The following is a 20,837-nucleotide window of genomic DNA, read 5'->3' as shown; positions in this document are numbered from 1 at the left end:
AATGAAGGTCTCCAAAAATCAAGCAGCCACTTAAGAGTGCTTTCTCATTTGATGGAGTTTCACATCAATGAGAATTGGCTTTCACTGTGTGAGCTGGAAAATTAAACACGTACAGGCAAACCCCTCCCTCGTCATACACAATGTTTGGACCCAATTTACATGCCTTCACATAGAGAAGTGATTTAAATACAAACTGTCAATCTATCTCTTCCTGTCTACTGGAGTGCCAGTTAATAGGTTTTGGCTGGATTAGTGAGCCACGCATGAGAAGAATGGGAAACCGTATGAATAGGATAGCATGCAGGACAAGGCTGTTCACATAGGCTGATTGTGTCTAGACAAATCCCTGCTAAGCTGCCCTGAGATGCATCCTGAAACTGAGATGGAGAGGACGAATGACATGTAGCTAATCTGTGTTGTATAAAGTATTACTTTTTTCTTTGCTTTATTATTTATTTTTGTTTATTTAACGGACATGATACACATTATATTTACTGCACCAAGTATAGCTAAAAGCTCATTCCCATCTGTAGTCCCTGTGTGGAGGCCTCCTGTCTGCATCTTGCAAACTGTATTAGGCTCCATTGTAAGACTTGGTTCACTCGAATTATTTATTTATTTTGCTTTCATCTAGTGGTATCCAGACATGCCACTTTTGATATATGAATGTCATTAGTCACACAATCTCTCAACAATTCAACAGCAACATCTCTTTTCAGAAATGGTGCCCCAGTTTCTCTGGAAAATCCACAAAACACACAGTCAAAAGTGCTCATAAGGACTATTTTGTCAGGGGAAAGAAGTGTCACTGAAAACTGTTCCCAGTGAAGTCCTATAGATTATTCAGAGTACGCTGGATGCTGTTTCAGGAAACATGCATTGATTACATTTTAAAATGTAATTTTTTAATGCTGTGAGCTTCAAAAAGGAAATTTAATTCACCATTCACATTGCTGTGAATACAGACATCTCTTTCTGTACTTTACTTCCTCTGTGTGTATAGCCCATATACTCATTTTATCTACTTTGCATGGTTTTATTCACTTTGTATCAACAAAGTGAATAAAACACTTTGTGTTGTTAAGAAAGATGCATTATTAATAAAATGTATTATTATTATTAACACATAAACACATATATCTAAATCTGGGTACTGACTATTAACTGTTTTCATTGCTCTTTTATTTGATATCATGCAAACGTGTCATGCAAAATGTTCCTGTTTTAAACACTATAAAGGTACTGCACTGTGTCTTATCCGCAGGACCAGAGATGTAACTGTAGCTCATGCTCCCAAGCTGTTTCCTTATTGCGTCTCTGCAGAGTGTCACTGGCTGCTGTGTTGGTTGGCCAGTTCACTGCAGGGGTCAGCAGATCACAGGGTCGCCAGTGCATATCTGTTTCTAGCAGCTGATTCTGATACTACTGGGAGCTTGCTTATGATTAAGAAACCAGTCACACAATCCAACTGCTTGGAAACTCTCCAACTGTGCAGATGGTTCACTTTATTAAATTGATATTTAATTATGTGGATGTTAAAGGAGTACATGTTCAGGCTTGTGTTCAGTACATTGTATAACCAAGAGGGAAAACACACCCTAACAGTTTATTGTGAAAAGACTTCAGTCCATTCATATTTAGCAAAACAGATTTACAATATTAAAACTTTAATTATGTGACAGAAACATAGCTGTACAAACACATACTTTTGCATGCAAACACACCCTTTACACTGGGCTTAATAAACAAGGCTATGGTGCTTTTGCACTATGGCATGTCACACCTACTTGTTTCTGTAAAGTCAGTGTGCTTTCTCCTTCCTTAAGGGCGTCTGTAAAAATTAGGATATAAGTCAGTATTGTAACACAATTTCAAGTAATACAAATACTTTCATTTATGTACTATATATTGCTATTTTAAAATTGATTAGAAATGGTCTTTTTCTCCTCATCTCTATTTATTTCCTTCTATTGCTGCTACAGATGATAATGAATACATATTAGGTACATATTGACCCCTCGCACAAAATTAGCCTTGCGTGTACTCTTTGATAATTGTTCTTGAACTTTGTGTGTCCTGGCAGCAGTGTCTAACGTAGAGTCTGTTGTTTTCTAAGATTTTCTTTTAAATACCACTAATGTGTTCATTGTGACAGGGTGGGCTGCAGCAAACCTCAATGGTGCTGGAAATGGCAGCAATGGCAGTTTCATTAGGGATGAGGAAAGGGAAGTCTCATCCCTGATCTTGGACTAAAGAAAGCTAAATTAAAAAATCCAGCCAGACATCTGTGGTTTTTTATCCATACCTCAGCAGTCTTATTCAGTCTTGATCATTTCCAGAGTCAACCAATGCTCAACACTGACATAGTTGAGCGACCTACCCACATCTTAATTTCTTCTCATCTTGACTACTGAAATTCATTATTTACTTGCTTCATTGATACATTATTTTCTCATCTACACTGGGTGAAGGAAGCATACACCAGACACAGAAATCATGCCTCTTTGGTCTGGCTGGATTACATTAGCTCTCTAGTCATTTTAGGATTAACTCATTATGTTTCTGATCTTTTAACTCGTTATCCTGCACCATTACCCCAAAGGTCTGGCATCCAAAGGTTGTAAGTTCCACAGTCTAAGTTTAAGACAGAGGGGGATCCTGCTTTAATGTTTTAGCTCAAACACTGTGGTGCAAACTTCCCCTCAGTATCTCAGCGGCTGAGTGAGTCTATTTAAAATGTTTAGCTGTTAAAACCCACCTGTATAAGGTTTTATCTCTCTATGTTGGACCAGTCCCTGATATTTTTTGTTATATTCCATGGTACTGTATTTTATGTGACACTGTAAAAAACCTTGTAACTCTTGTTTTGAAGGGTGCTATAGTATTATATAGAAGCGGTGGACTGAAGCGTAGCCTAACATAAAAACATAGCATAAAAACTGCATGCACCACGGCTTGCAATGCTTTGTCGCCCTCTGGTGGCGACCATCCTTCAGGAGGAGAGGGTGCAAGTCCGGTTGTTATGGTGAAGCATTTCCCCTGAGGGTTGGCTGCAGCAGGAGGAGCAGGGGACAGCAGCTGATTCAGTTTCACAGCCGCAGACCTGCACAGGAGCACAGTCAAGTCAACAGGTAAGGTGTCCCCGCGTTGTTTTCTATCGCTTTACGTTGATATTATACACCCTTGCTCGGTTTAACTCGCTTTGTATCAGCTTAACTTAATTTTAGTTAAAGCGAAGTAACATTTAATTGACTTTACAACTCAGCGCGACTCTGACTGTCGAGGAGCAAGCTAACCTGAGGCTAAGGTACCGTTAGCATGACACAACATCAAACGCAGCCGACTTTATCGCTGCTCAACACTTGTTTTTACCGGTTTTTTTAACAGTTAAGAGTCACCCACATAGGATAAACTCGCTGGCATTAACTTTATTTTCACCCGGGCTTGATGAATGAAGCCAGGTAGCTTAAATGAAGTGCTTACGTTACCTGTCAGACTAGCCACCTGTTGAGCCTGTCTGTGTACCGCAAGGCAGGTTAGCTAATCCGCCACTCACCGTTAATCCTGCACGGCACGGGACGAGAGCAAACCCTTTCTGTTGTATTTAAGGCCATTTACGGTGGTTTTATCACCAACTGTTGTAAATAAATTGACCTTTTAAACAGACCGAATATACGACAGCTTCCTGATAAGGCAACACGTGAAATTCGTTACCACAGTAAGGTGACATAAATCTGCTGTATGGCAGGTTCAGTGTCAAATAGGTCTATTGACATCCAGTACTATTATCCCTGTTGTAATGTTGATTTACATAAACAGTAACATTCACGTACTTACTGTCAAAACTTCCATAGAGTGTAACACGCTCTCAATACAATTAAAACATAAAGAGCAGCGCATAAGCAGTTTTTCTGGCAGGGTCAGTGTGTTGGATTGCATTAGATTGTACAGCTCATCATCTTTTCATGCCAACCCCCGGTATCTTCTATAGAGCTGAAATAAATATTTGTTTGACAGAAAATGAATCAGCAACTGTTTTTATAATTGATTGGCAGTTTCTGCTTTTTTTTTCTCAAGCAGAAATGCCATTCACGCTCTGGTTCTAGCTCCTCCAATAAGAGGATTTGCTGCCTTTCTTTGTTGTATTTCATAGGATTTTTTGTTGGTCTTTGAGTTTGTTTTCCCTCTGATGATCACTGACTGGAGGATATACTGTAGTTCACTGACTATTTGACTTTAACCCTACATCACTGACTTAGTAACCTAAATAAACTCACCGTCATCTGTTCTTGTCAAGCCAGTAATGCTCCCAAGTATTTCCCATGTGTGGTCAAATATTTGCAGGTTTCACAATATAGACCGAGATTAGCTTGTCGGCTCCTTGATACTCAGCGTGACGGCTTGCGTGATATCAAAGGGGGAAAATCATAAAAAGGTCAGATTACATTTGAACACTGTAGTTGTTTAGATCCAGTGTTTCTGTCCTCCATTATGGCAACTACACTTATCTTAACTGAACAAGTACATAGTTAGATACGGTGGAAGGACAAATGCCTCAACCCAGTGTGTTATCTGAGATAATCATAATAAAAATATTTCTATGTCATCCTAGAACAGTTAGATAACAAAACAAATGACTCCAGCTGTTCTTTAAAGGTCAAGTTGTATTTGCTAAGGTTTGGCTTTCTGTTACATTCCTTCTCTTGTGCATAAACAACCCCCTTTTTTATCAGTCTTATTTTATCTGAGGCATTTCTTTACCGTCGCGTGCGTTTGTTTAAATGTGAAAGATTCTGAAGGCGCATGGCATATAGTCCATCTCATCCTGTGGGAACCATATAAAGATTCTTTATCCCTGTTTTTCCCGTCACCTCTGTGCCTGCGTGATACGACCCTACTCCCTGCAGTCAGAGGAGTTAAAGTAGGCTAGTCTGTCTGTCTCCTCCCCATCCTTCCTCCTCCTCATCTGTCTCCTTCGGGTTTTTTTTCCTCCACATCCTCTTGCCCTCTCATTCCACATCCTGTACTCCAGAGAAAGCAGGGACTCCTTTTCTGTTTGTTTATATGTATCACCAAAATTCTCCAAATCTGCCGCCATCATACATGCACACACTCTCTGTTTTTTCCCATGGCCTTTTGCTCTCCTTGCTCTGGCTGCTCTATGGCATTACTTAGTGATTATATGGAGCAGCTCAAACCACTACACATGACAGGACTTAACATGCCCACCTCTTCTCAAGTGGACACCCCCGCCATTCCCCACCCCTGCTCTATTTTGCAGTCATTCTTGTTCAGTCCATCCTTCAAGGGCTGCAGCTAAGGTCCAGATTATTTTCTGGATTCCCTTATTAATAGTTGTTTTGGGGTTTTTTTGAATGTCAGAGTAAAACAAAGTAGACAAACTCTACTTTTATTCTAAATTCATTTTAAGTTGCACAGCAGCAGAAAGAAACAACCTTTCTGAATATTAGGCAGGCAGATTAGGCCACTTGGCATTGGTTCAGATAGCAGGCGGGATCATTCCCGAATCATCAAGCTACATTGACTCAGCATTGTTTGTTTCAATGAACAGGAAGGTCCTGCAGGACACAACAAACGGCACACAGGGCTGGTGGTCGTACACAACAGCTGAGCGATGTCAAACCATGACTGGAGCATGTAGCGCCGTTTGCCTGTTTCCAGTGTAGGCAGGTTTAAGGCTGAGCAGGAGTTTTGGCTGCGTGTCCTGTTGTGTTGCTGTAAGTTCAGTCACAAGCTTGTATACTTAGGTAGCACCCACTTGATGAATGTATGAGTGTGTGTGTGTGTGTGTATTCATAGTGGTCTATTCATTCCAGCTGTTGAATGGATGTTTATGTTCAGTGGCTGTAGACAGCCCTTCCTGTTGGGTCATTAGGTGGAAAAAGTCAGAAGTCTACAAATGTCAGATTGATGCAGGGACCTTTTTCCAAACATGCAACATGTTTAGCGTACTTCCCTGTGTCTGTGTGTCTGTGTGCTGCCATGCCAGAGTTTGTATAATATCAGTGATCTCACCTCGTCTTCTCCCATCTGTCTGGGCTCTGCCTGACTCAGGGAATCACAAGACTCTTACACAGTTTAGCCAACGACAAATTCCCCATTTGTGCTGGGACTTATTTTATAAAGGGACAAAACTAGGAGAGGCTAATGAAATGCTAGCTTAAGTTGCTGCATCCACTGATAGCAAAGCAGTTCCCAACTAGGCTAGTCTTTGTTTCGTACACAGATGAATGAGGTAAGACATAATCATTTGTTATCTTTATATATGGGCATATAAGTATATGTGGTAGGTCAGTTGGTTTGTTAATAATAAATTTGGACTTTTTGTTGGTCTTGTTGGAGTAGAAGTTGCCATTTCTGCCTCATCTGTGAGAGATTTCTCCTTGTTTAATTGCTGAATATTTTGGGGCAAAATGACGGCTTTAGAAATGAAAATTGTGCTGTTGGATTCTGAGCAGCTGAGTTCAAACTTAAAAATATATATATATTTTTTTTAAATCTCAAGTATTTTAACATGACATGGTGTTGTCTCCCTTTGACCTGAATGCACTGCAGCGCAAACCAATGGCTGTTTCTCTCTCTCTTTCTGTGAGTGAGCAGTGCAGCTGGCTGAGACTGACTGAGCTGCGAGTTACCAGACAAGACGGCTATCTCACAATGAGAGGATCCTGAAGTGTTTTTTTTTTTTTCACCACACCCTGGCTTTTACTTTGTTTAGTTATGTCCAAATAATGGCCCTAAACTACACCTTCCAGGAGGCTGCTCTCGGACTTGTCTCTTAGCTCTAAAGCATATACTGGACTGAAAGGCTGTAGTTAAGTCAGAGTAAAATTTTTAAATAAGATCCCATGGCACTTTTGATGTAAACACTTATGTTAAGTATTGGTTTACACAAAGACCCGGGGAGGAGAGAGAACGGAGGAGTGGTGACTGGCATTCACTTGTACAAGGCTCCTACGCACAGCAGGAGTGTGTAACGAGTTATGTGGATACACACCCATCACCCCCAACTTCTGCATATTGCCTGTTAGTTCCCTTTTTCATATATTTATTGAGTTGCAGTCTAATAATTATGGAACAGGCACAAGCATTTCTCTAATGCTCTTTTAATAACACACATGAGTTAGAAACGCCTGCACTGTAGAACTTCCTCAGTCCACTTTTGAAATAGCTTGACCATAGAGCGAACACATCAATGCATCTGGCTTGTCCTCTATGATATGCACAATTTGTTATGTACTCTTAGCTTGCTGACATTGTGAAATGTTGTTTATACTAGTAATTGTGTTGTTAACGTAAAATATTTAGCTCAGCTCAGTTTTTGGCCTATGGGGAGATAAAGCATTACTGTTCACACTGCTAAAAGCTTTTACAAAATATTTGATATCTTTCTTCATGTTTGGGACTTGGAATATATTTAGGTAATATTGTGTGTAAGAATTTAATTTGGCAATTCTAGGTAAAATACCTTTCCTCTCTGCTACAGTGTGTGAAAGCAGAGCTGGGGCCTGTACTACAAAGCAAGGATGTCTTTTTGTTATCTGGCTTCATTAACCCTAACAGTCGCGATCAGGATTAGTGGTTACACGAAGCTGGTTATCCAGTCGGTAGGTCAACCCAGGGTTTCCCAATCCAGCCGTGAGCACATTCAGATAAAACGGGCGGTGTTTGCAGCAGATGACCAATCACAAAGGACAAGTCTACTGGCAGCAGAGTGGCATATTTTAAAAACGAAGAGAAATTTTTAATATAAGACAAATACGACATAGTTAAACACACAATCCAGGCTGTAAGCAACACAGCTGCAGCTGCCACATGCAGGAAGACAAGTGTGAATGCCTAAATTCACAAGCTCGGCTGTATGTCGGTGTTTCCACACTGAAAGCCACAGGCACTGAATAAGTGGCCGTTCTGCTCACTTTTGAGAATTTTCGTCTCCTAAAAAATCTGATTAATTTATTTAAAACACCTAACATAAGAAAAATGAAATCCATTTATTTTACTGCCTGCCACAGACGGTGTGGGAAACAGACTTTGGAGCAAATAAAAACCACATTTCAAAGGGGTGAGACGGATTACTGTCTTAAAAGTACAATATGTACAAGGCTTTAGTACGTCAGTTAGTCTCTGAAAGATGATATCGCTATACAAAAGTTTCTCCCCACAGCAAACATAAAAGCAGCCTATAAAACAGTCTGTGCGATCTCCTGCGTTGATCTCTTAACTCCAACATAACCATTTAGCCTTTCAACCCAAGTTACCATGGCGATGTACGAAGAGAATCACTGTTGTAGGACTGAAAACCCAGGGTTAAACCTGAAGTTACCTCGCTAAGCTAATGGGAATGTAGTATGGAAGTCAAGAGAAATCCAGCCAGGAAAAACAGTAGCCTGGTTTGTAGGATCGGGAGGACCTGACTGCTAAACAACACATAAGTAATGTTTATTTGGACTTGTGTTCTTGGTGGGACATGATGTGTCTCTTGTGTGTGACTAGGCAGACTCGAGTAAACATCATACTGTCTGAGCTTCTGCCTCAGCTCCATTCCCCCGCGATACCCCTCACTGATTGGCTTTGTCTGGCTCGCTCTGCCAAGACAGGTAATTGGGAAACATTTATGTGTGTGTGTGTGTGTGTGTGTGTGTGTGTGTGTGTGTACATGTAAATATATTATGAGTGGGACACTGACAGGATCTCTTTGTGACTTTGCATGTATCCATAGTTTGTGTCAAAGTTGGCTGATGTGTAAGTGTGCATGCGGTGCAACAGCTTTTTCCCCCCCTTTTATTTTTTTTTAAATCTCGTGTTGTGTCGTGAGTAAGCCTAATTACTATTTCCACTTAGCTAACCACTGACCCATCAAATGATTTTATTGACCCACATTCTGCAAGGCTGATCGCTCGTGTAATATACTTAACAGGTTATGATCTACCTTAGCTTGCTAATGAGGCCTCCATGAGGTCTATTGCAGTTTGTTAAGAAAAACTTAAAGGCTTTTAAAGTAGTATTTTACCTGTTATCGGGCAGAAGCTTGAGTTCTTGATGATATTATCGTCAGTCAAGTGAGTGTAGACTAAGACTTAAGTTTGAAAGATGATATTTGATAGGCAGAAAAGGTCTGTGTTGGCTATTCCGGTGCTTTCAAAATGGGCTAGAAGTGGGTTGACATGTAAATAAAACGGCTCCTCACTAACCAAAGCTTTGCTTTGTTTTCCTGTTTTATAGTTATACTAAAGTCTCTTGTTCAGCATTACACATAAGTAGTAACATTTCCATTAACATCTTTAAAAAAGCTATGTAATCCCTTTCATCTTTACAGATGTTAGATTTACAGCTAAGTGTACATGGTAAGAGGCTCAGCACTATCAAGTCAGCACAGATCCCACGGTCAGGTGAGGCACCATGTTCTTCTGGGTGAGGGTGGCAACACGATAAACCGGTTTTATTGTCATGATCACGTGATCAGGGACTGGTGCTAAAAGAAAAATAGATGGAGACAATGGAAGACATATTAGTAACATGCTCAGTATGTGGCCCACACTGTTGCTTTATACATGAATGTGAGTTTGGAGTGAAGTTATTTTAGATTTGATTTAATTTACTAAAACAGAACGGCACTGATTTCCAGCCTGCATTGTCGCAATGCTAGGTGATATTACAAATCAAAGAAAGGTAATATTACTAATCCAAATTAGGCACACTATGTTGGTGGCCATCAAACTATAGGCATGTATGCTTCAAATGTCTGGCTGAAAGAACATTTAACACTGCTCATTTGTCATAGCCTATTCAGGAAACTTCTGAAACAATAATGGACTCAAGTCAAACAATATAACGAACATCAGAAGCATCTTGTTTGCAAAAATGTAAACATTGATTAAGTAAGCTTCTGATTTGCACAAATGGAACAAACGTGCAGAGCAATAGCTCTCGAATGACGCAGCTGCATTGGGACATGCAGATGGCCAAATCTCTTTTTCTCTGGTTTATGTCACGGCCCCTTTTGGAATTTGACCTCTAATCAAACCAATTTTTGATTTACTAATAAAGTCTGGTGTGGGCAATAACAAAAAATTAGTCAAATACAGCAAGTTAGTTTCAGTTTGTGAGCCACACAATAGTATTGTTTAAGATTGGGATCTTTAGCCCACTGATCTTTCAGATTGTGTCTGGCATTACTCCACTAATACAGCGGTTGAGTTCTTGCAAGGATTTTCCCTTCTTCTCCAGTCCTCCCTCCTTTCAAAGCCCCTTAAAATACCACAAAACATTCTCTCCTTTTTCATTTGTTAACTGTGGTAGAAAATGCTGACCAAAAGCAGTTTAGGCTACTAACTATATGACTGAGTCTTAATGATAATTAACTTTATTGGCCACATACAATTTATTCTCTGCATTTAACCTAAATCCCTAATCCTAAATTAGGAGCAGGCATTGTGCAGCACCCGCGGAGCAGTTAGGGGTTCAGGTCCTTGCTCCGGCAACCCTTTGGGTCCCAAGCAAAGTCCTCCAAAGATTGAGCTAATGCCCTTGTTCATCAAGGGTTTTGTCATATAACAAGTTTGTTTCCTCTTGACCTTTTTAACCATGGACGTTTGGACACCATGGCCTTTTCCTGTTTGAGGAAGACAAGGTTAATAAATGAACCCAACATTCATCGTTCATGTCTCGATCCGTGTTCATGCGTGTGGTGTTTGAATGAATGATCCTTGTAGTGGCCTGCCACTCTATGGGGGCGAGTTAAGCTGTTACCTCAGTCTAAGGAAATCCTTACATTGTAGCTTGTGACAAAGGGTGAGAGGTTAGGTATCCTAAAAATAGAAGGAAGGAGCAAATGACAAAAGTATGTCTATCCCCAAATCAAGAACTATTGGGACTTTAGTTGGACAGGTAAAAGGCTTTTCTCTACTTTGTCTGCTGCAGACACTGTTACTCTTCAAGTAGCAGAAGTGTGTCATATGTGATACTACTACTACTTTTAAATAAGTCATCATTTATAAAGGATGAATGCATTGTAAGAAATTACTTTATTAATTGTTAATAACTCCTGCATTAATGCTTTATATATCTGTTGTAAGTAGATTAATCAGTCTCATCCTTAGGGATGGGTAACAAGTAGCGATACCTTTTTAAGGTATCGACTGAAACAGCCCAGTATCGAGTAGTATCGACACATCTCAAGTCAAATCAGTACTTCATTCGATACTTTTTGTAAGCAGATCACAGCAAAAAATGACTGTATGGTTTTGTTTGCAGCCAAACACGCAAGCAACACACCGAAGGAAAGAGAAGAGCACACCTTTTTACCCTTCTGTGCCTTGCAAGTCCATGCAAGATTTTAACGGCCCCTAACAGGCTTGGCTTTCCGTTGGTTTCATCTTCTGGTATCATTTAAAACTACTCTGTACATTTTTATTTGCTATTCACATCACTTGTCACTGATCGATCATTGCGTTCCACCATATCAATTAAAGCTTTTTTCAAACACCAGTCACGTTCTCAAATCTACAGCAGAACCCAATTATATTTTTGTATTTCATTAATTAATAACACGTTACTGGCTAAGATAACCATGTACACTGCAAGGAATGATGGAATTATACATGACTTTTCTTTGTTTTGGTATTGGCATCATATATCAAGCATCAGCCTCTCTCCTCTTTAAATATCGGCATCGGTCATTGAAAGACCCGAGTATCGGTCGACTACTAGTTATAAGCCACAGCCTAAATAACGGGGTTTTGGGGTTCCTGGATTATTCATCCTCCTTCATCAGGACACTTGATTTATCTTTTTTGATTATTTAGTTCACCAGGTAAACACTTTAATTGACCTCACCTTTCGGAAAAACCTGAACTGAAGTAAACAGCCTATTAACATTTATTACTTTTTAGACGTTATGGCTTATTGGAAAGTGAAACATTTAATAGATTTATAGCTGCATTCTTACCAAACAGAAAGGATTAACACCAGCCAAAGGGAATCGTCAGAACAAGGCAACCCAAAATATTCAATTATTAATAGTTTATAACTGATTTATAAACCATTAGTAACTTATTTATTAACGATAACTTTAAACTTTTTTTATAAAGGGTTCTATTAGAAAGTGGTACCTACCAATTTTATATACTTGCCGCCCTGTTTACATCACCATCCAGTTCAATTATCCATCCACCAAACAGTGTAGCTGTAAAGTTGAATTCCACCTGGTCACATTTGGATGCTGGTTGATGTAGTTGGGTCTAAAAACCTTTTTAAAAAGCTACTTTCCTCAATAACTACAGCAAGTTCCATGTGATTTAGTTTTTTATCAGGCTAGACCAGTAAATCATATTGTTTGTTGAGAAATTAAATATCATTTCTGGAAAAAAATAATAAAGCGTTAAACCTGTTGCTGTTACCTCATTGGGATAAAAACCAAAGAGGAACTTCGTATAACCCGGTTATTATGAATCACCAGGCGTCTAATCCGCTGATTTCACCGAGCTCTGTGGTCTTCCCACCTCCCATCCTGTCGGGTAGTTGCTGCAGTGGTTCTGAGGCCCAGGGCTACGGTCTTGTCAGTCACACTCTCTATCTCACTGAGTGCCTCTAGTTGACCTTCCTCTCAGCGCTCACAGGCACAAGCGTAAATAATAAATGAGTAGCCTGGAGAGATCCGAGTGTGTGTGTGTTGGGTATGTGTGTGAACCACCTGGGAAGTTGACGAAAGGTAATGAGAGCGATCTTGGTGACCAAGGTTGTCAGGGTTGGTACTTGCACTGAAACCTGTCACAAACCAGCTATTTAAACGCATCCCAACAACATCCCTCTTTCAGTCTCAGCCCCGCGTGCATGCCGATGGCAGCTAAGTGTGTGTCGGGCTGCAAGTTGTGTCAATCATTAATGAAAAGCGTCCCACCGGCTCAGGTTTCCTCCGGTAGAGGAGTGGGAGAGGAGGGAGTAAGGGAAAGGAGCTCAGGGGTTAAAGATAACAGGATTAGGGGAGCAGCGTGTGTACATTATACTGTAACGCAGCACTTACATTTTCTCTCCCTGCCTTTTTCCCCTTCTCTGTCCATGCCCACAGCTGCAGACAGAAGACAATGTCGTTGAGGAACGAGTCATTGAGACTTTCGTACCCAGCTTTCTTCTGCTGAAGACCTGCCAAAAAGTGCACCAACAACAACTCACTTCACTCACAACCAAGGGATATTTGAATCCTGTTGCTGTTTGCATAAACTAAAGTAGACCTTGTTGGATTCCTGCAAATGCACCTTTTTATTGTCATTGCTTAAGCTTCCCAGTTCCTCCTACCTTGTGGATTTGTTGTTCCCTGCCACTATATTCTCACTATGGATTCTCAAAGACCTGCGCCTCTGTTGGATCCAAGTCTTCAACACAGTCACCACCAACACTTCGGATTAGAAGCTCAGGAGGAGGGTCTAACCTGGGGGGTAGTTTGACTCTGCCTTTCTAGCACTAGTGTCTTTTCTCTCTCTGTCTGTCTTTCCCCCTGTGGAGTATTGGCCCAGCTACCCAAAGTTGATATGGATGGGAGGACTGACGGTTGGTTACAATCCACAGCTTGGATGATTATGTTGTGGACTTCTTTCGCTTGCCTTTTTTCCACAGCACCATAAGAGTTATCATCTGAAAGATGGGAAAGAGACATTGCAACTATTCTACGTGTTGCTTACTTCTGAAGTCATGGCGATATCTGCCACCTGATCATACAACATAAGTTGTGTTGTGTTCTTTCTTTCATTCTTTTTTTTCATGAAAATATATTCGTACAGATAAACTGCAGCATCTTTTTGTGCTTAACTGCAGGCCCTAACGTAGGCCTGTTTGGCCTCACAGAAGGGCCTCTTTAAGAGGCGCAAGGGGGGCACGTAAGAAATTTGGCATGGCAGCAGATCACGGCGAGCTGCTGGCTGAGATGGCCACGATCGGGCGTCTGAGTGCCACAGAGCGCCTAAAACACGCCCAGAAGCGTCGTGCTCAGCAGCTGAAGGGCTGGGCGCAGATGGAGAAGGATGCAACACGAGGGTCAAGGGCCAAAGCAGACAAGAAGAAGCCACGCACAACCAAAATTAAATTTCCAAATGCCATCACCCTGCTAGATGCATCTGCACGCAATGACTTGGAGGAGGGTTGGTACTAACACGCACGCACGCACACACACACACACGCACACACACTCCTAGGGAAAAGTCATGTTAGAGAGCCTCAAATTGTATGTACCAAAGAGCTTTAGAACTACTCTTTTATTAAAGCATATCATATTATGCTCATTTTCAGGTTCAAAATCTTATTTAGGTGTTGTACCAGAACAGCTTTGCATGGTTTCATTTTCAAAAAACACCAAATTGTTTGTCATACTACACATTGCTGCAGCTCCTGTTTTTCACCCTGTGTGTTTAATGCTTTTTTATGGAGTGATACATCTTACCTCTACAAGATCTTTGTTGGGAGTTGCACATGTGCAGTTCCTAGTTAAGGACTAATAGCCAATTAGAAGTAGAGTAGGCCAGGTCGTGAGAAGCCGGTAAACACACCTTCGGTTCAGCTGTATATCCCCATACCTGCTGGGTACACACCAAAAGAAAATCAGGCTGATTTTGGGCTGATTTCCCCCCGATTTCCCCCCTCCTGACAATCCTAGCTATGTCCCGATTATCTTGATGGTTCTACAGATTATTTTATCAGATTATCCCTTGGTGTGAGGTGTGTTAAGAGTGTCCGAACCTGATCGGAAGAACGTCGGAGGCGCCCCGATCGCGAATCGTAAATATTGTTGAATATTTACGATCAGAAATCCTGATGTGTGGGGGGATCCCCGAGGACAAACGCGCGCTCTGTTCTGGAGATAATCACATGAAACGAAACAATATCCAATCAGAAAGCAAGATGATTGAAGACGGAAGCATAAGACACACAGTCATGGCAACAGCACGAATGTTTGTTCAATGTCGCAATTTCTTCCTGCATATCGCTCGCCATGCTTATTCTGAAGTCTCGCGAGATTTCCTGTGTTTAGTCTAGACTCGGATTGAAAATCTGTTTGTGTGTGGTGTGCTGTCTTTGTCACATCATGGCACACCACACACTATAGGAGCAAAACGGTTAAATCTAGGGTTTTTTCTCCTCACGTTTGTGGTCTATCACATTTTGAAAATCTTATAAGATGTAAAAAATCCTTTGGTGTGTACCCAGAAGCAACATGGACTGGAGCAAGAGTTTCAGAGTGGTGAGTTTTTAATCTGTAACAAATGTATCTTTCATCCATAAAGTTATAACTGAGCTCTGTCTCTACATCACAGTAACAACTTTATGTCCATTGGCTGCCTGGAGGGTAGCTAATGTCTTGTCACTGTGTGCTACAGCTCAGCTCAGTTTTTTCACCGGTGTTTTTAGGCTTTTTCGCTTTGCAAACCTATTACATGACCAAAAAAGGTATATAACTCAATGAAGGAGAGGGGGAAAAAGCCAACAAGCATAATATGACCTCTTTAAATTAGAAGTAAATCAGTGAAGCATTAGTATTTGACTTGCCTTTCTTGAGACATCAGCATTTATCAGCCAGTGGCATGTTACTTTGTAAAACACACAATTCAAAGGAAGCAGTTCATGCATAATTTATACATGATACGTCACACTTTATTGTGATAGTCAAGGCATTTTGTTTTCAGTGGTATTGTCAGCAGCAGGGTCAAGGCTAATTATAGTGGCAGTGGCAACACACAGACACTGAGTATCGTTTCTTATATCTATTTAGGGCAAATGGATATGTGCCAAGTGTTTAGCTGAAAAGGACTCTGCCCAGGTACCCAGTCATAATGCTGTATGTCTGCTTCTTTTAGTGAGGGAGTTGCTAAATGGCGGCGTCAGCCCAGATCTAGTCAACGAGGATGGACTGACAGCCCTACATCAGGTACCAACACAAACACCTAGTTGTGGGAGTCACCAGTGCAGTGATCCCTCACCGGCTTCCCACATTGACACTGTCAGTTGTGTTTCCTGGAATGCACAACCAAGCCAGACATATGGTGACAGGAAATCAAGCTCTGGTTCAGTTAAACATTTGCCATTGTGCCACCTGCGTTGCCTAATTATTATTTTACGTTCATGTAGCACATCCTCATTCACAGCATATCTGAAATCAGCTAAACGCCAACATGTGGCAGATTTGGCATAATCAAAATGCCCCATATACTTAAATGGCCTTTATTGTGTCTTGACCTTAAGTTTACATGAACACACTGATTGAAGGAATCAGTATTTTCATGTAAACCATTCTGACTGTTTTAGTTTCAGTGTTTTGAGAAGTGAGGGCAAACTGTTTTGACATACATTCCTTTCCGGTTAGTCAGATTTAGAAGAAGCTATCATAAGATTCCTGTTATTTTGGGACCTTGAAACACACAAATCTAAAGCTACTTTACAATCCAAACGGATACTTTCTCTCCCTTCCTGCCCTCTGTGTTGTTAATTTCTCTTCATAACTTCATACATACCCACACTACTATAAATTCACGAGAGGGTTATTTGTGAGCACAGAGAATTCCTTAAAAAAGCAGTTCACTCTGATGTTCCCCTGGAAGTGTTTTACACAGCGGATGGCTGAATGCAAATGTACATGCAAATGTTTTGCATGCACATTGCTTGGTTCCCTCTAGTATGTTTTTAAGCATTGCTTTTACAAATCTACATCTGGCCTCTCCTCAGTGCTGCATTGATGACTTTGTGGAGATAGTGCAGTGCCTGCTGGATGCTGGTGCCTGTGTGAATGCCTGTGACAGTGAGCTGTGGACACCGCTGCATGCTGCTGCCACCTGTGGGCACACTGGACTGGTGCAGCTCCTGATTCAGGCGTGAGTTTTCCCATGAATTTCGTACTTTTGCTCAGTTTCATCCCCACATTTATGCATTTATACCATAGAAAGTTTTTTTTCTTTCATATCAGTAAACAAAAAATCTCAATGTATTAATTAATAAGATGATATATTGTGGACATGTGTCTCAACTGTATTAGGATAAATGTTGCTTTATCCTTCTTGGAAAGAGTACCTAGTTTACATAAACAATGCAAATAATCTTGTCTTGCATGTCTTTGCATACGGGTGCATGTGTGTTTGTGTGTATGCTTCTAGTGGGGCTGACCTGCTGGCAGTTAATGCGGATGGCAATATGCCCTATGACCTCTGTGAGGATGAGGCCACCCTTGAGCTGCTGGAGATGGTTATGGCTGAACAGGGTCAGTAAGCAGAGTCAAATCAAAATGTTTAATTGTCAGAAACTGTTGTAGTTTCTTTAATAGCATGTTTTTGAAAGTTGTTTAGTCTTCCTCTTCAACAGGTCCCAGAAGAAAAATGTTTCATACAAGCTTAACGCATCTCTCTTATTTGAAATCAGGTGGCACTCACTAATGACCCAGTGCCAAACCAAAATCAAAACAAAAGTCTTTGAGTGCTGGTAGAGTCTGTGTGCTAACTGGAATCATTGGTTCTGCCCCCCCCCCCCCCCCCCCCCCCCCCCCCCGTGTGTAGGGATAACTCAGGACCGTATAGATGAATGTCGAGGGGCTAAAGAGGCGGCCATGCTGGCTGACATTCAGGGTCTGGTTCAGAACGGAGCAGATTTAAACGCTCAGGATGATAATGGAGCAACACTGGTGAGACAGAGGGACACGACTGTATAGATAAATTAGGATGTGGCAGGCCAGAGATTTTAACTATATTTGTGACCTCATGGTGCATTCACAGTTATAGAACATACAATTTTTTTTTAATAACCAACCAAAATAATAAAGCTCTGCCAAGAAATTAAAATCTAAGTATAAATATTTTTTTCTGCCAAAGTAAACTTAAGTTGCACTCCAAAAATTTGAAGTGCATCACTGGACCAACATTTTAATGATTAATGTTGAACATCTCTCCCAGCTCCATATAGCATCTGCTAACGGCTACATGTCTGTGGCCGAACTGTTGCTAGAGCACAGGGCTCAGGTGGAGGTTAAGGACTCTGATGGCTGGACGCCACTACACGCCGCCTCCTGCTGGGGACATGTAAGTGCTGCATACAAACCAAAACACAAGAACCTTCCGCTTTTCTTAAATGACCCATTAATAGTGGTGTTTTTATTTGTTCCATAGATCCAAATGGTTGAATTGTTGGTGGCCCATGGTGCAAGTTTAAACACAAAGTCTGTTCTGGAGGAGACGCCTCTGGGTAAGACCAGAAAGCCATTTTGATCCTGTTATTGACTCAGGAAAATAATATAAATGACAGTACCTTTCACCTTTAATGATGTAATGCTAAGTCCCTGCTACAAGTTTAATAATAGCTGTGGATTAAAGAGGAACTAACTATCCTGATGCCACAGCTCTCTTGTTAGCATCTTTCCTCTCCTACCTTCCGGTGTCTAACCTTTTGCTGCTACTGCCTTTTCAGATGTATGTATGGATGAAGAGGTCAGAGCCAAACTGATGGACCTGAAGCACAAACATGATGCCATCATGAAGAGCCAGGACCGCCAGAAGGGCACACTGCAAAGACGGGCCTCTAGTACAGGAAGCAGAGGGTGAGAAGGGACGTGAGGTGGGGGATAAAGAGAGCTCAGGGGAGCCAGAGGGCGGGAAAGAATCACAACGAGTTCAGTCCTTTACGGTTACCCTTTCTCGTTTGTCTATACAGTAAGGTGGTACGTCGCGTTAGTGTGAACGAGCGCTCCAGTCTGTACCGGCGGGAGCACCACAAAGAGGCCATGGTGTGGCAGGAGCGCGGCCGGCAACCAGAGCCACAGGACGACGATGAGGACAGACAAACGGACAATGAGCTGCACCAGCATGCCACTATAGTGAGTGAGCTCAGTGTTTTAAAAGAAAATGTTGTCATTATTGCTTTTTGCCACAAGAGTTGAAGCTGATTAAACTAATGTGTTCTTTGTTGCTCCTCTTTTTTTGTTTTTTTCCGCCAGGTTGCTGGCGACGGAGCCGCGTCACGTTTAGAGCAACTGGAAGCTGTAGACAGGAATATTGTGTCCAGCCTGGGTAACGGGGTTTCTCTTGCCTCCTCTGTACCTGGCGAGCTGTGGAGTGGTGGAGGTCGCATGGATCGCAGCGCCTCCTACCAGCTCAGCCCCGCATCTGGAGCCGGGTTGGGGTCGGCAGAGGGCGAGGGGGCGGACAGTATGACACGGGAGAAATCACACCACACCCTGGCTGACCTAAAACGCCAGCGGGCAGCTGCCAAGCTCAATAAGTACCCAGCACCTCAGCCACCCCTGCCCCCCTCCTTAGAGGAGGAGCCTTCTGTGGCAGCAGCCGAGGCAACAACCACGCAGTCCCGACCAGAGCGCCAAATGACACCCAACGCAGAGGAGGTGGCCTCCCCTAATCAGGTGTACTTCACCCCAGCCAGTGGAGATCCTCCGCTGCTGAAACTCAGAGCCCCTGAGGAGGACCCGCCTAACAATAAGGAGCCTTGCTGTGGACTCATGTAGACAGCCTGACAGAGTAGAGTAGAGAAGCTGGGAATGTTACGCTCTAAAGTGGCAAAAACCTTTCAAAACAGACATGTTTGAAATGAATCACTGAAGACTGTAAGTTACGGCCACATGCCAATGAGGGTTTGATCCACACTGCATTTCAGAGAGCTGAAGTGCAGTCTTTGTGCTTTATTTAAGCCTAACCATATTTTTTTGATAAACATGATGCACACTTTACACTAGCATTTCCTGTTGCTTCCTCTTCTTTGCTGCATATTTGCTGGACGTCAGGTGTCCATTTAGTGACTCAGAGGAGAATTACAGATTCCAGTGTTGTGGTCACAGGCAAAGATTTACTTTGCTCAGTCTTTGTTCGTTACTTTACTCATCACTTGCTACACTACTCAACTACCGTAGATTGACATTTCATTGAATAGCCTTTGAGTCGTGTAAAAGTTGAATTATCCATGAAAAGCTGAGTGAAATGTAATCTCAGGAGAGCTCAGATGATGATTTAAATAAAGAAAGGTTGAAGTTCTGTTTTCTTTACTGAGTGCTGTGACAGGTACGTGATCCACATTTGCATAGATTTACATTATACACAAGATGTTTTTTGTCATTGGGAGATTGATCACGATAGTTACAGTATACACTATAGTTATTCTGAATTTACATTTGCACAAAGATCTAAAAAAGGACTGTTTCCTTGCTTGATTTTTATTTTTTTTTCTGTGACAGAAAATATACTGAAGTTTCCAGTGCACAAAAAGCCTACATTTCAATATTGGTAACGCAACTTGTACTTTAAGTGTTTGTCTCTAAATGAATGTGAGCTAATCTGTATTTAAATCTGTATTACTCAGTCCATCATTATCACTTCTAGATTTCTATTTTTCTGTCACTATTTCTATTTTTCTACCCTCTGAATGGAATCGCTTATTTATTCTGACACTGAATATGGCTTACAGTGTACAGGTCATCTACCCTTTTCTTTTTTTGTTTCTCTCTTTTTTTTTTTTTTTTTTTTTTTAAAAGATAAAAGCATAAAGGCATTTATCAAAAAGATGATATATCGTTTTATTGTCAAATCAAGTAAACTTGTAATATGATTATTTGTCAAAGGATGGTGCCTTCTTTAGGTGGCAGATTTGATATAGGCTTGCAATGCTTGCACAAAGTCCCACATGTAAATTTAGTGAGCGGTGGGATACAATGATCTATCAGACATGGACTCCAACGTGATGTGCCATCACGGCACTCTCATTTCTGTATTGCATTTCAGTTTTGCTCGATTTTTACTGAGCCCTGTTTAGAAAAACAAAATATAAAAACATGTTTTGACAAA

The 20,837-nt window shown here is 41.3% G+C and overlaps 1 protein-coding gene across 4 annotated transcripts; it reads left to right on the top strand.

Moving 5' to 3' along the window:
• Positions 1 to 2,960: 2,960 nt before the first annotated feature.
• Positions 2,961 to 20,837, top strand: ppp1r16a (protein phosphatase 1, regulatory subunit 16A). 4 transcript variants are annotated; one of them, XM_046065814.1, is made up of 12 exons: positions 2,961 to 3,131; positions 13,091 to 13,457; positions 13,834 to 14,156; positions 15,867 to 15,937; positions 16,732 to 16,877; positions 17,157 to 17,260; positions 17,553 to 17,677; positions 17,946 to 18,071; positions 18,159 to 18,234; positions 18,457 to 18,586; positions 18,700 to 18,862; positions 18,983 to 20,837. In XM_046065814.1, exons 3-12 carry the CDS (start codon positions 13,910 to 13,912, stop codon positions 19,505 to 19,507), a joined length of 1,713 nt encoding a protein of 570 aa, XP_045921770.1. In that variant the 5' UTR covers positions 2,961 to 3,131; positions 13,091 to 13,457; positions 13,834 to 13,909; the 3' UTR covers positions 19,508 to 20,837. The 4 variants fall into 4 exon arrangements, with proteins under 4 accessions (XP_045921770.1, XP_045921751.1, XP_045921761.1 ...); XM_046065795.1 differs by having other exon boundaries at positions 13,091 to 14,156; XM_046065805.1 differs by lacking the exon at positions 2,961 to 3,131 and adding an exon at positions 8,599 to 8,621 and having other exon boundaries at positions 13,091 to 14,156.

Source organism: Micropterus dolomieu, linkage group LG01 (assembly GCF_021292245.1).
Source record: "Micropterus dolomieu isolate WLL.071019.BEF.003 ecotype Adirondacks linkage group LG01, ASM2129224v1, whole genome shotgun sequence".
NCBI lineage: Eukaryota > Metazoa > Chordata > Actinopteri > Centrarchiformes > Centrarchidae > Micropterus > Micropterus dolomieu.
The sequence above is the reverse complement of the archived record's forward strand: the minus strand, read 5'-3'. Positions and strand labels throughout refer to the sequence as shown.

What these genes read in the sequence shown, in the direction of transcription:
- ppp1r16a (XM_046065814.1), top strand. Translation starts at nt 13,910, where the DNA reads ATGGCAGCAGATCACGGCGAGCTGCTGGCTGAGATGGCCACGATCGGG. An exon ending in ACGCAATGACTTGGAGGAGG is followed by an intron (nt 14,157 to 15,866) that starts GTTGGTACTAAC and finishes TGCTTCTTTTAG; the next exon opens with TGAGGGAGTTGCTAAATGGC. An exon ending in GACTGACAGCCCTACATCAG is followed by an intron (nt 15,938 to 16,731) that starts GTACCAACACAA and finishes GCCTCTCCTCAG; the next exon opens with TGCTGCATTGATGACTTTGT.